This window comes from Lithobates pipiens, unplaced genomic scaffold (genome assembly GCF_037356315.1).
Source record: "Lithobates pipiens isolate NorthernLeopardFrog02 unplaced genomic scaffold, aLitPip1_a1.2 Scaffold_28, whole genome shotgun sequence".
NCBI classification, from domain to species: domain Eukaryota; kingdom Metazoa; phylum Chordata; class Amphibia; order Anura; family Ranidae; genus Lithobates; species Lithobates pipiens.
Window position 1 is genome coordinate 178,905,866 of NW_027507789.1, and position 16,224 is coordinate 178,922,089.

The window sequence follows — 16,224 nt, forward strand, 5'->3', positions numbered from 1 at the left end:
TCGCCAGTTTGTTATTTATCCTTAAGTCAGGATTGTCCCCCAATGCATCTGCAGACTATCCTTTGTTTACCTTGCTGCTATTATCCATGCTGGACTATGACGTTAGACTGTATTATTGTCCATTTGATCTTGATATTATTGTTGGTTTCCATTGCCTCCTGACAGCTCAGCATTTTACAAGCAAATTGTTTTGTGTTACTTTTTTCATTGAAAATTAATCAAAATGATTGAAACAGAAAAAACACCTTTCTCTGTTCAGAATCAATATTCCTGAGCCCTTGGCATACCTTTAAACCCTGTGTCACTTATATTACCATTTTCACAGTGGCAGGGCCTTACATTGTCACAATAGTCTTTTCAAAATATAGAGCGAAAGGGTAAAATAATGAGAAAAAAAGTTTTGCTAGGATGCCTTGAAGAGATGTTAGATACTGGGGAAATGGAAAAAAAAACAAAATAAAACTGAGATACTTTCTTTTTTTTTTTTTTCATGATACTTCTGGACTAAATTGCTTCTTTAGGAGCCAGAGAGGAGTGAAAGGAGGCTGAAAATTAAGCATTGAGCAGGAAGGCTTATCTTTCCATTCTGAGTAGATGTAAGAGAAATATTTTGAAATATTTTAAACTAAAATTATTGCTTTACTGCCTACTATACTACATAGTCCTTTGAAGAACATGTTGACTGTTCAAACAATTCCCTTTTTGAATGGAGCTTACACGCGTTCAAATCTCAGCTCCATATTAGTTCTCAAAATAATAGAAGTCTATGGGGTATGAAAAAGAAGAAAGTGCCACAACCATTGAATAAGTCCAGTACTGTAGAGGGCTTATTAAATACAATACAAAAGTGGGTATTCAACTTGTTTGGGGAGATCAGAACTCCCTGTTCTTTAGGACTTTATGTAGATATGGGTTGAAGTATGTACTGGACACCAAAGTGAAGTGACCAGGATATCATATGAATTAGGCACTAGGGATGAGCCCGATGTTCGAAAAGAACGTAAGTTCGACTCGAACATCAAGTGTTCGTCCGAACAACGAACAATATGCGGCGTTTGCAGGAAATTCAAAAGCCGTGAAACACCGTTAAAGTCTATGGGACACTAACATGAAAAACCAAAAGTTCTAATTTTAAAAGCTTATATGCAAGTTATTGCCATAAAAAGTTTTTGGGGGACCCGGTACTGCCCCAGGGGACATGTATCAATGCAAAAAAAGTTTTAAAAACTGATGTTTTTTTTCAGGAGCAGTGATTTTAATATTTTTTTAATAACACTTTTTATGGCAATAACTTGCATATAAGCCTTTAAAATTAGCACTTTTGATTTTTCATGTTTGTGTCCCATAGACTTTAACGGTGTTCAAAGTGTCCGTACAAATTTTTTGCCTGTTTGCAAGTACTGGTGCAAATTGAACCGGGGAGTGTTCTGCTCATCCCTATTAGGCACCAGTGGCTGCTGCAATGTCACCCAATCAGTATGATATCCCAGTCACTCCTCTTCTTTGTTTCCAATACATCCTTGAACCCATCTCTACATAAACCCAAAGAAAAGGGGGGTTTTGAGCCCCCAAAAAGTGTTGACTACCCATTTTTGTATCATGCCCAATAAACTCTTGTCTTTCATATACCCTAGAGACTTTTTCTGGGGATTTCATGCAATGAAAAACAGTCTCAAAAGGCTTTACCCCTTGCATCATTGTATCCTGGTCACTTTGGAATCCAGATCTCCTACAACAAAAATAATAGAAGGGTTGGCTTAGAATAGAATAGCTGTGGGCAAATAAGAGACCTTCTGGGTTTCTAAACCTTGGTCAGTGAAGTTAGATATTAGAATAGGAAGTTTACAATGGCCTTTACACATCTAATGCTTTGTCCCCAACATGTTATAATAAATAACTATAATAAATAATGAAGCAGCTCAAAATGTTAAAAGGTGTAGTTTGTCTTACTTTAAGGCATTTATCCACAGATGCTTCTACCAGTCTTCTAAGCCCTTGTACACACGGTCGGAGATTCTGACAACCAAATCCCTCGGAGTAATTCCGACGGATTAATTCCGGAAGAGGTCCGGAAGTGATGTTGCATACACACGGTCAGACTAAGTTGTCGGAAAATCCGATTGTACATAACATGATGACGTTATTTCGTTACGACGGGACTACATTCAGGCTAGTAGCCAATAGCTTTGGTCTAGGAATTTGATCTGAGCATGCGTGGCACTTTGTCCGTCAGAGTAGGCTACACATGATCGGAGTATGTCCGATAGGAGCATTTTGTCGGAAAATTTTACCTGCAAGTTGGAAAACTTGGTCCGTCAGATATTCCGACGGAATCAGTCCGATGCAGACCACACACAGTCGGAATATCCGACAAAACGGTCCGATAGGAAACATTCCGTCTGAATCTCCGACCGTGTGTACAAGGGCCTAGACAAATTCCCCCTGTGACCAGTGAGTAAGTGGGAGAGGGATGTATGCACCTTTTGAGGATGAACAGTGGGAGGAGGCCCTGCAGGCAGTCCAGATGTGCTCCCTGAATGTGTCTAAATGCCTGTCTCAGCTATACATTCTGCTGCGGGTACACTTCACACCAACTAGACTGTTCAGGATGGGGGTGAGATTGGACTCAAACTGCCCCAGATGTCTGAGGGACCATGGGGATCTTATTCATTTGTTATGGCGCTGTCCCAAGCTGCATTTATATTGGACAGGAGTTCTGACTACTGTCAATAAAGTTTTCCAGGTCACTGTACCGACAGAACCTAAACCATGTATGCAGGGTATTTTTGATGACCTACCAATTGATGATCATCCAGAGCAGGCTATTGCTAGAGCCTTGTTTTAGGCTTGCAAAGCTCATCCTTAGACAATGGACGATGGAATGGATAGCTCAGATAGGGGACACTCTACAGTTGGAGAAGTTTATCTTCCAACATAGAGGAGGCTCTGGCAAGTTTGATACACTGTGGTCACCCTAGTTAGATACCCCTGGCCTCTTTCCTGTAGACCTTGTCTTGGATAGACTATTAATATTATGATATTAGTATAGCAGCTTTGGGCGTTGGGAGTACCTGCCAGCTTGTGATTAAGCAATCCCTGATAGTATATGCACTGGCAGTATATAGGTTCTACTTAATTCTTGCCATATGATGTTTGCTTATAATGGATATGACACCGTATTCTCTGGAATCAGAATTTATGACAGATGTTGATGTTTTCTGTATGTTTTATTTTTCTTAAATAAACTTTTTGAGAAAAAAAAGTGTTGTTTACCCCTTCTGGGTTTGGAGAGACCTTAGTAAGCATCCCTGACTGTTGGGAGGATGACCATTGCTGAATGTTGCATCATCACAAGTTCAGTCTAGTGGCATTTCTTTTGTAGTGGACATCTGAACTCAGAAACTGCTGCTTCTGTCCCTTCAACTATATTCGCCCTGAATAACAATTAGCCTAAATTCTCCACTTAATGGTTATACAACCCCCTCAGGATACTTAGTCCTCGGTAATTATAAGCTTTAAACCTGAAGAAAAAAAAACCTGCCCTAGGGACTTCTACGGACCATAAATATCCGTGAATATCACAATTATGTACCAAAAAATAAGTAAGGCAAGAGCTTATTCCTTATAAGCTGGACTGAGGAGGAAGTCTGGGACAGCGCTTGAGCATTGATGGTAAGTGGAGATTGTTTTTTTTTTTTGTTTTTTTATATGAGGAGGTCTGTACATTTTAAAAAAAGACTTCCATTTTTACTTTAATTCTTACCTATTCGGTTGGCGGCCAGTAAAATCTTCAATCTCTTGAGGTGCTTCTGGTATGCAACACACTGCTCCTAAAAAGAGAGAGAAGATTTTACAACATGACCTTGTTCTTTGCTTGGAATTGTGGTTCCTCCTGTTGGCTGCTATACCACTAAAGAACACAGTAATGACATAGCAGATAATGGGAGAAACCACAGCCCCCACCAGAGACCAGGTATCTTCTACAGCATCTGTAGCCTTACAAGAGAACAAAGGTAAATATTAGATTTTCTTTTACAGGCCATTTGTGATTTAATGATGTCATTCAACAGGGTCATTTTTAAAGTTACATTGCACTCAACGGTAAAAAAAATCGAAATATAATATATAAATTAATTAATTCAGTTATGTATTCATTAAAAACATAGTTATTTTTTATTTTTTTTAAAACCTAGTTTATTTTTAAATGCAATTAGTGCAAGTAGCTGAAACTGATTTGATATCAGCTTGTTATTCCTTGAACATTAGAAATCAAACTGGTAGAAAGCCAATCAGTCCCTGCCTCTTGCACATGTGCTGACAAGGAATATGCAGACGGAAGAGGGACAGTTCATTCATGTGGTGCTCCTTGATTGTCCGATTACAGAATGACGGCAGGCAGGTGACAAAGCAGTATTGTCTAACTGCATTTAAGAAAATTTAGGCCACCAGTTTGGGTGCAACCTGTAACACACATATGCATTAGAAAATGAGGGTCAAGTCAGAACTCTTTATCTTCATTTATGCTCCAAGTAAGTACCGCATAAGGAGCTGAAGCCATTAGAACAGCACAACTTCAAATTAACTAGTATTTCAAGAAGAGAGGTCAGCCATGGCAGCCTCCACATGACATGTTAGATGGGTTGCCATTATTGACAATCTTGTGAAAATACTAGTAGCCTAGCTGTCATGTTGATTGGAATATGAATGTTGGTCTTGGTCGGCGTTGAATACGAATGCCGACCAAGAGTTCTGATTTCACTAACTGCATACTTATGAAATAGATATCCATTTGAGCTGTTTCTACATTTTCAACATCAGGAAAATGATATGACTTTTATATATGTGGAATGTAAAATTATTACTAATTATTTATTATTATGTGCTCTTATTCAAGCCACAAGTGCAGTATGTGACTGTTTCTAGTGACTGTCTCTCACTTTGATGTTCATTATCTCTGCCCTTTGCTGCCAAATGTGGTTTCTTTGACATTGGCCGTTAACTCACTATGGGCTACGTATTGTGTAGTGGTCTTTTTTTCGAAAACCTCTTTGACATTGTGATATCCAGGGGGGCGCAAATCAGGTGCCAGGACATTACTCAGCTCTCATTAAGCTGGTTAAACTGATTAGTACTCAGTACCACTAATTATCAGCGGCAGCATCTGTTACTGCTTGGGCTTTGCAGGTAAGGGGCCATCAATAAAGACAAAGTGAGGAGGGAGACTGGAATATGCTAGAGGAAATGGAAAACTGGAAAATGAAAAAGGATGCAAGGAAACTAAGGTAGAGGGGCTGACATGTAAACGTGGGGGTTGACCAGAACAATCAATGAGGTTTTCTACTTTTAGCTGCCAAAAAAAAAGGAAGTTGATTGGTTGTAATGAGCAATGTGTTTGATAAATCGGCCATATAATGTTCAAGAAGCTCTATTGTGAGATTCAAAGAAAACTCATAAGTTAAAGCTAGAGGATTGCCTTTTGTACTGGTGCTAGGATTTCTAGGTCCTTCAGCATAACCCAGTCCTCCAACATAAATCAGATCCTCTAACATGAACCAGTCCTCCAAGAGTAAACAGGTCCTCCGACATAACCCAATGTGCTTTTCTGATTACACACACCTGATAGTGATCAATAGTCAATGGTCTCTTGGGAAAGATTTGGTTAAATGTTTTGTGAGTGTTGTCAGAAAGGCAGACATATTCAGGAGCCAAATGTTGTATATTTGCTGGAGTCAGCTATAGTATACAGTAGGTATTGGGATTCAGCAAAGATTCTTTTTGCAACTTGATGTACTTTTCACTATTATATCTGGCTCAGAAAATGCACCATGTTTAAGGAATAGCTGTGGAAGAAGTAAGCCACCAGATGTACAGTCTGTTGGATAGGGATTTTCAACATAGGCTTCATACTTTGTTTCAATATTACAACTAATTGAATAAAGTAATAATAAATATTTCTTATAAATTGTATTTATGATTATTCTGATGGAAGACATTTACTATCTGTTTATCATTCCTAGGTGATCTGTGGGCCGGAAGACTCCCCTGGTGATCCTGATGATGAAGACCAATCAGAAGCTAAGCCTCAGCCGAGACCACGAATCCCTCGGAAAAAAGCTTCCTCCCCAACCCGGCCTCGTAGTTCCAACCCGTTAAACTCTACAGTTCTTCAACTTCTCTCTAACTCCCCAGAATTTTGGGATGTCCTGAACAGTCTTTCAGATATAGATCACAATCAAGAACCTCCAGTTCCAGCAAGGGTCCGACGCCAGTCTGTGCTCAGGTCAACCGGAAGAGCAAAGAAAGTCTTTGGTTGGGGTGACTTTTATTCCAATATCAAGACTGTAAAGCTTAATCTTCTCATCACTGGGAAAGTGGTGGACCATGGGAATGGCTCCTTCAGTGTCTTCTTCCTTCACAATTCAACTGGCCAGGGAAATGTATCTGTCAGTCTTGTTCCACCATCCAAAGTCCTCGACTTTGATCTGGAGCAGCAGATGTATGCAGAAGCAAAGGAATCAAAAATCTTCAACTGCCGTGTGGAGTTTGAAAAAGTGGATAAAGCAATTAAGACAGGTCTGTGTCCTCATGATCCGTCAAAGACCTGCCATCAGCAGCAAACTCGTAGCAAGGTCGCTTGGACATGTTCACATCCTTTCAAGATTGTTTGCGTGTATGTCTCCTTTTACACCACAGATTACAGACTAGTGCAAAAGGTCTGCCCTGACTATAACTATCACAGCAGTTCTCCATACTCACCATCAGGCTGAACTGAAATTCTAAGTGCTGGTAGCAAATTAAATAGCCTAGATTGGCTAACTTTGGGTCTACCTTTTATGGACTTCCTGTGCCTTGGTCTGGTCCATTGTGGTGTGTGTACTTGTGGAGAAAGTGGGAAAAAAGCTGTGTAAGTGATGTGCTGGACATCAACTTGAACCACTTCAATATACACACACTGTAACAAATATATTGTTATTCCCCTGTTGATATGAATTAATGTTTGATCTCCCAGAAAACGTAAATGGAGCTCCAAAATCTCATTCATGACAGTTTTTAAATTCAAATAATAACTGCTTTCATCTTTACTAGAACAGATACAGGTTCTCAGAATATAAAGAAATATGGGTGGGCATTATAATGATCCAAAACCCAGTTCTGTGAAAATATAAAAAGGTTGGCTAATTATCTAAACTCACATTTTGGTCTGTGTTAATAAAGGAAACTTTGGGGTGTTGTCCACAACAACCAGTCACATCACCCCCTTCACTCTCTAGAGCAGTGGTTTACAATCTTGCTATAGTTTGTCTATTAAATAACAAACCCCAGTCTGAAAAGGTTTTCATTTGTTGCCAGTGAATCCAAAATGTGTGCATATACTGACAGCTCATTCTTTAGAGTATAAATTAAAAATAATAGACCTTAATCAATATTTTATGCAAATGTAGTATTTCAAAAGATTTATATTTTTTGTAGAGTTAAGCTTGTGAGTCGTAATTCCCATTGGTCTTTCAATGAACCTCTACGACAAAGCTGGGTAAATCCCAATACATACCAGTATACCTAAAATATTACACTTGGCTTCTGATCTTTTAGAAGTTGTCACCTTATAAGGTATAGGAGGCCTACAATGTGGCCCCCGACATAACCAACAGGCCGAATATAATATTCAGTATATGCAACACTAAAGAAGGCCATTAAGAACAGCAGATATATTAAAGGAGATGGATAGAGACTGGGGACACACTACTGGTGTGGTTGGAGACAAGCTGCAGGGGACAGTCGGAGACAAGGGACATGCTACATATACGACCATTAGAGATAGACAGCCATTACAGTCCCTTTCTAACTCCCGTTACTTACCGCTGGGGTCTGAGGGTTGAAGGTTGAGCACCAGGGTTTTGGAGGCTCTTTTAGGCTTTTCAGAAATGCCTGTTGGCTTATAGAATGGACCACATGAAGTGTGGCTTTCTATATCCCTGTTCTGGAGGTACACTAACCACAGGTTAGAAAATCCTGCTCTAGCACAATAACTTAGGTGGCTTCTATAGGCAACATACCCTGTTTCCTTGTACTGCTAGACTCCAGATATGTTCTTATGTACTACATATGGACACCTAGTTAATCTGTCAGATTATATATATATAGCCCGTTTTCAGAAGTTGTGACGCTATTACGAAGCAGTCATTCTGAAATGCAATTTTCCAGTCTTCTTTCCATTTGTAACGTTTCTTTTCCAGCCAAATTAGAAGATAGTATAGGCATGTATGACTGTTTTAAAGAAAGCTACAACTCTCTCCATTCATCCAATCTCCCATAGGTTGTATAGTGACAACATTTGCCAACATTGTGAAGCATAACCCATGACGATATTACCTCAGCCTGTGCTAACGTAAGCTGTGTGGTCTCTGCTTGTTATAATAGACACATGTAACTATATAATACAGTCAGTCACATATTATAGCCCACCATGTCACCAATAACTCCTCATCTACAATAGTTAATGACATTCTGCTCTACTGGGATTTATTTATTGAATTAATAAACTGGTACAAAGGGCAATGATTAACAAACCAGAATCAACTTTACTATACAAGAAAAAACATGAAAGTCAATTGGTTGCTATGGGTGCAATTTATGCATAGTCTTTTTGTGCTATAATGCCTTTAAAGAAGCCTATTAAACACTTCTTTAATAAAACAGTGTAAAGTACAATGATAATGATGATAAACTATAGCTGCTGCCTCGTTACACAGTGCTCTTTGCCTGTAACACTTAAAAAAACAAAAACGTTATTTCTTACTAAATTATATCTTTGGCTCACCTGTCCACCACATAATAAGAAAACCCCTATTATTAGTGGAAATGAAACCTAACTTAAAACTACAAAGCTTTACTATCACATTTTAAAGATAATTCCTTGGAAATTAAATTACAGAAAATCCCTGATTTGGAGCCCTCCATGTGTTAACACGAGCAGATCCCAACACCCACAGAGTGGCAGCGCTACTGGTTCTCTTTGAGAATGATAAGGTTATATAGTCCATCTGCAGTACCAGTGTTCTCCAGCAGGAGGTGAAACCTTTAGCTGTAGTTTCTGTCTTATACGAGAGGTCTTCAAAAAGTTTACACAATTATATACATATAAATAATAGAGTTGAAAAAAGTGCAAAACTTTTTGAAGAACCCTTGTACAATGTAGTAGTTGAAAGACCTAAAGCATACAGTATAAAGACTTTTCCTATTCCAAAGTGAATACAATTGAATGGTGGCACCCTTTTAATGGATTGAGAGGAGTATGTTTGTAGGTCAAAACAACATGAAATTACATTAAGCCTTTTAAAGTGTATCCGTACCTAAAACTTTTGGATTGCTTGGGTAAAGGTTACAACCCCTGTCTGTTTTCACTGCGATCTGGGCTTGGATAACCCTCAGGTACTTTTCTTATTTTGATCCACAGGGTAAAAGTGCTTTTTGCAACCCTTTATATCCAATACTATTTAAAGCAAATCTAAACTCCAAAACAAAAATGTTATATATTGCAGCTTACTAGTCCTTATGTGTGGTAGCTACATTAGTTTCTCTTTATTTAAGCTTTTTTTTTTACATTATTTTCACATAATAATCCTCCAGGTAACAAACTTCCTGTACTAGGGTGGCTACGCTCACCCCTCCACTGTATCTATGGAAGGGTACATAGTTGTCACCCAGGCTGGGCTCCAGACATGCCTTAATTTCTTTATCTCCATTAGATGAGGGATGAGGAATTAAATAGTTCACATAGCATAACATTGTTTGTGCTTTCAGTTGATCTCAGAAAAAGTGACAAGAACATGGCATTTCTGGCAAGATCAGCAGGTCTTGTGGTACTTGCTGAAATTTTTATTTTCTGAAAAATTAAGACAATGCAGCCACCACATATGTATGATGACAGGTGCACTTTAATTTGCATATATTTGTTTCAAAAAGCGTAATCATATAACTTAAAAATATTTTAATTCCTCAAATGCCACCATCACACAGTGGCAGTATCCAAAGACTCAATGGAGGAGAAGGAACTTTGGTATTGAAAATTACAAACATTTCAATATTTTATTGATAAACCGGATAAAACAGCCAACCTAGTATTTATAATAACATGTTCTTTGGTATATTCAATATTAAATATATGATTTTGAACCGTGATGATATCTCAGATATACTACAGACAGAATTCAGTGTCTATGGACCCACATCTACAATTTCCGCAACGTAATTCCGCTTCTTTAGAACAGCGTTATATGGCAGATATCAGAGTTTTATTATTCAGTGTTCTAAACACTCATCCAGAATAAATATATATATAACAAATATATATAATTTTATAAATGCCCAATAGTAATAATAATAAAAAAATATATATATTAACATTGTTACATGTACATTTAAAGGCCAATTGTGGGGGGGGAAAAAAATGTCCCCATGCCCACACTGCACGGGTCAACTGCTCATTTTTGTCTAGGGCAGGGGTCTCCAAACCTTCTAAAAAAAGGACCAGTTTACTTAAGGGGGGGCGGTCTGTGGCCAGTGGGAGTAGAAATTTAGAAAATGTCCTGGCGTCAATAACAATGCCCTTTTATTGGTGTCCATGACAGTGGCAGCTGGTGCTCAAGAAAATTGATGGGGGGCGGCCTCCCCAGCCAGCCACCCCCCCCAGCCAGCCAACCATCCTCCCCCCATTCCCCCCCAGCGCTCACATGCCACTTCCCCCTCCCCGGTGGCATGATCATTACATTGCCCACCCGTCGCCTGCCAGGCCCCCCGCCAGCCCCTATACTTACCCCATCCGGGTCACGTCTTCCCCCCCAGCGTCTCCTCCCAAGCCCCAGCGGTCATGTCTCCTCCCAGCCAATCAGGACTTATTACCTGTGGCCAATCCGGGTCCTAGGACTCCTGGCCAATTGGGTCTCAGGACACGCTTCCTGATTGGCTAGGAGGAGAAACAGGAAGACATTAGCAAATATTATTCACTAATGTCACACAACTGGGTGGGCTCGGGGTGCAGTGTTCTGCGACCCGAGCCCACCCTTTTTGAAGCCAATTACAGCTTTTGGCTCTAATCATGTACTTCTAAAAAATAAAAAAATAAACATTGGAATCCAGGCATCCGGCGCCCTGCATCAAGATTAGGGACCGGACGCATGCCTTAGGGGGGAGGCGCCCCTGCGCCCTGCATGAGCAGCCGCCACTGGTCCATGAGCAGGAATAGTGTCCCATCACTGGTGTCAGTGGGAGGAATAGTATCCCATCACTGGTGTCAGTGGGAGGAATAGTATCCCATCATTGGTGTCAGTGGGAGGAATAGTGTCCCATCATTGGTGTCAGTGGGAGGAATAGTGTCCCATCATTGGTGTCAGTGGGAGGAATAGTGTCCCATCATTGGGGTCAGTGGGAGGAATCTTGTCCCATCATTGGTGTCAGTGGGAGGAATATTACCAAGCTGTTGGTGTCAGTGGCAGTTATTATGCACCACTGTTGGATGTCATTGGCTGGTATTTTCCCCAAGGGCCGAATAGAGGCAAGCAAAGGCCTGCGTCCAGCCCCTGGGCTGCGGTTTGGAGACCACTGGTCTAGGGGATTTGAGAACTTTGATCCTCCCCGCACAAAACCGGCTGCTCTGGCTTTTGATAACCCCCCTTTCCCATGCGCTCTAGCGGTCTTGTGTGGTGGACTGTTCCTGACATCATCACACTCATAGACCTGATCTGGACGTGAGGACGTCAGGAACAGTTCATCAATGGATAGTGGGGGAGTGCCATTTGCAAGTGGAGCGAAGGATCGGGTATAATCTTTTTCTAATCCCCTACACAAAAACAGTGTGGGCACAATCCCACTGCATGGGGAAAAAATGTTTTGCCCAGAGTTGGGCTTTAATATTTAGACTTATGGCGCATACACACGACCGGACTTTTCGACGGACTTTCGGTGGCGTTCCGATGGACTTTCCAAACGATTGGACTTGGCCACACACAAGCACACCAAAGTCCGACGGATTTGAACGTGATGACGTACGACTGGACTAGAATAAGGAAGTTCATAGCCAGTAGCCAATAGCTGCCCTAGCGTCGGTTTCCATCAGTCGGACTACATACAGACAAACTAATTTTTCGACCGGACTCGAGTCCGTTGGAAAGATTTGAAACATGTTTTATTTCTAGGTCAGTCGGACTTTTGGAAAAAAAAGTCTGCTGAAGCCCACACACGATCATAATATCCGACGGATGCGTCGAAAAGTCCGGTCGTGTTTACGCGGCATTAGATATACTCACAGGTTGCAATTCCATTATAATAAACTTACAGCCCTAATCCCCTTCACCCTCCCCCCAAAGGTGTCTTAATTCAGCAAAAAGAAGTAAAAAATAAGAACACCCAAGAAATAAACTGGAATCTGCAGGTAGAATTTTCCCCAAAAAATACTTTGGGGTGTATTTATAAAAAGGTTTGCATAGTAAAACCACCTTTCCATACATTATGTGCGAATAGGGAAAAAGCAAATGTTCTCCTTCAATTTCAATGGAGTGGTTTGGAAACATACCCCATTATGGTCATTACATGGAGCTTATTATCATAAGGCCGCGTACACACGGGCGGATTGTCTGCCCAACTAAGTTCGTCAGACAATCCGACAGACAGTCCGTTCAAAATTTGCATGAACGGACTTGACCACACACGATGAGCAGACAGTCCGCTGAAAGCGTGCGCGATGACGTGTACAGCACGTACGACGGGACTAGAAAGACGACGTCCTATACACTGCAATGCAACCTTCGGCCGTGTAAATCCTTTCTGAGCATGCGCCATACTTAGACCGTCCAACTTGCCTACACACGAGCGGACTGTCCGCTGAAACCAAGTTTGGACGGACAAAACCAAGTTTGAACGGACTGTCTTACGGAAATTCCGTAAGACTTTGTTCGTCAGATTGTCCGCTGAAAAAGTCAGCTGAAGCCCACACACAAGCGGATTGTCCGCTGAACCGTGTTTCAGCGGACTAAGTTGGACAGACAATCCGCCCGTGTGTACGTGGCCTAAGAATAAATATGATCCTCAGCTCCATCTTGTGGCCATAATGTGAATTTTCCCAAACCATTTTATTTTTAATGAAGGGAAACTAATCTAATTATAGAGGAAATAGAAGGAGACCATTTGATTTTGCCCCATTCACACAAAACAAATGCAACAGCAGTATTGCTAGATGAATGGTTATGCAACCATTTTTACTAATAATAAATATTTATTAATAATTGCACCCCCTCAAATTTGATGGTATGTAGCACATTAGTTCCCTGTATGCAATTCATCATTAACCAAGGCACACTAAACCCAAGCTGTATTAAGGGAAGGGTCAATTTGATCCTCAACAGTCCTGTTGTCATCCTGAGGACATACCCAATGGGAGAAACCCCATGTTATTTATTGCATTGTCTTTATCACCAAAGTGGACTTTATGGCAATACAACATTTAAATCTGCATTTATATATTAGAGAAAGAAAACATTAATCACATAAATGTATTCATTAATGAAGCTACATTAATATTGCAATCTCAAGCAAGGGTTGTGATAGGATACATTTGTTTATTACATGTATGTTGCGTGATATATAGCTACCATTTTTTTGGGGATAAAATATATATTCTAAGTGGCTAGAGGTCCAGATTTCCATTTTTAAAGTAAAAAAAATGAATTAAAAAAAGTTTTTAAAATACGGAGGTCGCCATTTGTGCGGGAGGGTAACATGACATGTCCACATTAAAGGGTCAGTCCATCTAAAGTTGCCGAGTCAGATAATCTACCGAGTACCTATATTGATCGGAGAGATCAAGAGTAGCCCAACTACTGAGAAGAGTTTCACTTTCTGTGATGGATTTTTCATTTACTATGGAGAATGAGGCAGGAAGAGTGAGACTCCATATAAAGTGGGAAAGGACTTACCACTAAAATCCCCCCCCCCACAAAAAATTTCAAAAATCAGCAGGAAATGTACCCAAATTTAGATTTCACTGCAGTCCACTAAATCAGCTTTAGATGGACGGATCCTTTAACCAATCAATTTCCCGGTCATCTCCCTCCCCACCCCTCCCGCGCCAGGACAGATTGCTAAAACGTGTCACTATCATTCCATCGCCAACCTGTTAACGCCTTCCTTGCCAGATCAACAGAAACCAGGCAGCTGTTTGCAAAGGATTCTGGGAGCGTCTCCAGTTTAAACATTGATGTTTACGAGTGTACCATATGTTGGGGGTGGGAAATGTTGGTTATATCATTATCGGGGTTCTGTGCAATATGGACATTATTTCTGTACCTTAAAAAAAAAATAATGTTGTCTGTGAAAAATAAACAAAACTGCCGACTCTACATTTTCTTTAGCCATTTTTTTTTTGAGTTGTTTGTGTACGAGGATTATTTTTACAGTGTTGACAGGTTTCTCTGTGCTGCAAAAGGGAATAATTATAAGCAGAGAGGGCTTAAGGTTAGAGAAGATGGGGAGGATTGGAGCATATGTGTCTATCTACAGATATATAAATAAATATATGTTATATAAAAAAAAAAAAAAATATATATATATATATATATATATATATATATATATATATATATTATCTCACAAAAGTGAGTACACCCCTCACATTTTTGTAAAAAAATAAATAAATATATATATATAATCTCACAAAAGTGAGTACACCCCTCACATTTTTGTAAATATTTTATTATATCTTTTCCTGTGACAACACTGAAGAAAGTAGTGAGTGTACATCTTTTATAACAGTGTAAATTTTCTGTCCCCTCAAAATAACTCAACACACAGCCATTAATGTCTAAACATAAGCCACTGGCAACAAAAGTGAGTACATCCCTAAGTGAAAATTTCCAAATTGGGCCTAATTAACCATTTTCCCTCCCGGAATCATGTGACTCGTTAGTGTAACCAGGTCTCAGGTGTGAATGGGGAGCAGGTGTGTTAAATTTGGTGTTATTGCTCTCACGCTCTCATACTGGTCACTGAAAGTTTAACATGGCACCTCATCGCAAAGAACTCTCTGAGGATCTGAAAAAAAAGAATTGTTGCTCTACATAAAGATGGCCTAGGCCAGTGAATGCAAACCTTTTGAGCCTGAGTGCCCAAACAGTGACACAAAACCAACTTATTTATTTCAAAGTGCCAACATGGAATTAAACCTACCAGCGGCTCTGTACAGAGGATGGGACTGATGATTCCTCTGAATGAGTCCTAAAGGACCAAAAACATACAATTCTGCCCAGAAAAAAACCTTTTGTGCTTTTTCAAAGGAGTGCGTTACGCTCAGAATGCAGGGCTCAGGAATGCTTTACGCTCAGAATACAGGGATCAGGAATGCGTTACGCTCAGAATACAGGGACCAGAGATGGATAGATTGTGCTCAGAATGCAGGGATCAGAGATGCATTGTGCTCAGTATACTGGGATCAGAGATGGATGCATTGTGCTCAGAATGCAGGGATCAGAGATGCATTGTGCTCAGAATACTGGGATCAGAGATGGATGCATTGTGCTCAGAATACTGGGATCAGAGATGGATGCATTGTGCTCAGAATACTGGGATCAGAGATGGATGCATTGTGCTCAGAATACTGGGATCAGGGATGCATTGTGCTCAGAATACTGGGTTTAGAGATGCATTGTGCTCATAATACAGGGATCAGAGATTAATGCATTGTGCTCAGAGTACTGGGACCAGAGATGGATGCATTGTGCTCAGAATACACATACATACCGACACACTGTAGGAGATAGAACCTGGCCAGCCTATACCTATTACCCTAAGGAAAGATCAGGTCTATAAATAATAGTATAATGGCCCTTGTATCAGTAATAGTATTAATGTCCCCGTTGCAGATCTGATGGTCTTCACCGGAACGTAGGAGCTCATTAATTGTAATCCAATGTGTTCAAATAGGTTCAGAAAAGTATTCTTAAGGTAGAGATATATGTGTAAAGTGTCCCAGTTTAACCGTGACAAAGGGTGGGTAAAGATTGGGCAATTGCTCTCTCACCAACGACCAGACCCATAGGAAGTCTTCTGGACTGTGTCTTGTGTAGCAACACTCGTGCAGCAGATCCGCCATCTCGATCTCCTGATGTAAAGCTTGGTACAAAGACTGGCAGGCGACCGAAGTGGTGCTGGATGGATGTCCGATAACAAACGGCAGAG

General features: G+C 40.3%; 1 protein-coding gene across 2 annotated transcripts in view; it reads left to right on the plus strand.

Annotated features, from left to right (window-relative positions):
- The window catches only part of NXPH3 (neurexophilin 3), a 37,018-nt gene extending 22,628 nt beyond the window's left edge, over positions 1-14,390 (plus strand). Inside the window, exons 2-3 of one of the 2 annotated variants that reach the window (XR_013263582.1) lie at positions 6,018-12,605; positions 13,067-14,390. Coding sequence is in view for 1 of the 2 variants with exons in the window: in XM_077459989.1 (XP_077316115.1) it covers positions 6,018-6,767 (750 nt within the window). In the remaining variant the exon portion in view is untranslated. Of the gene's footprint in view, positions 1-6,017 lie in introns of both variants that reach the window. The other variant, XM_077459989.1, reaches the window with a different exon arrangement.
- Positions 14,391-16,224: the final 1,834 nt, after the last annotated feature.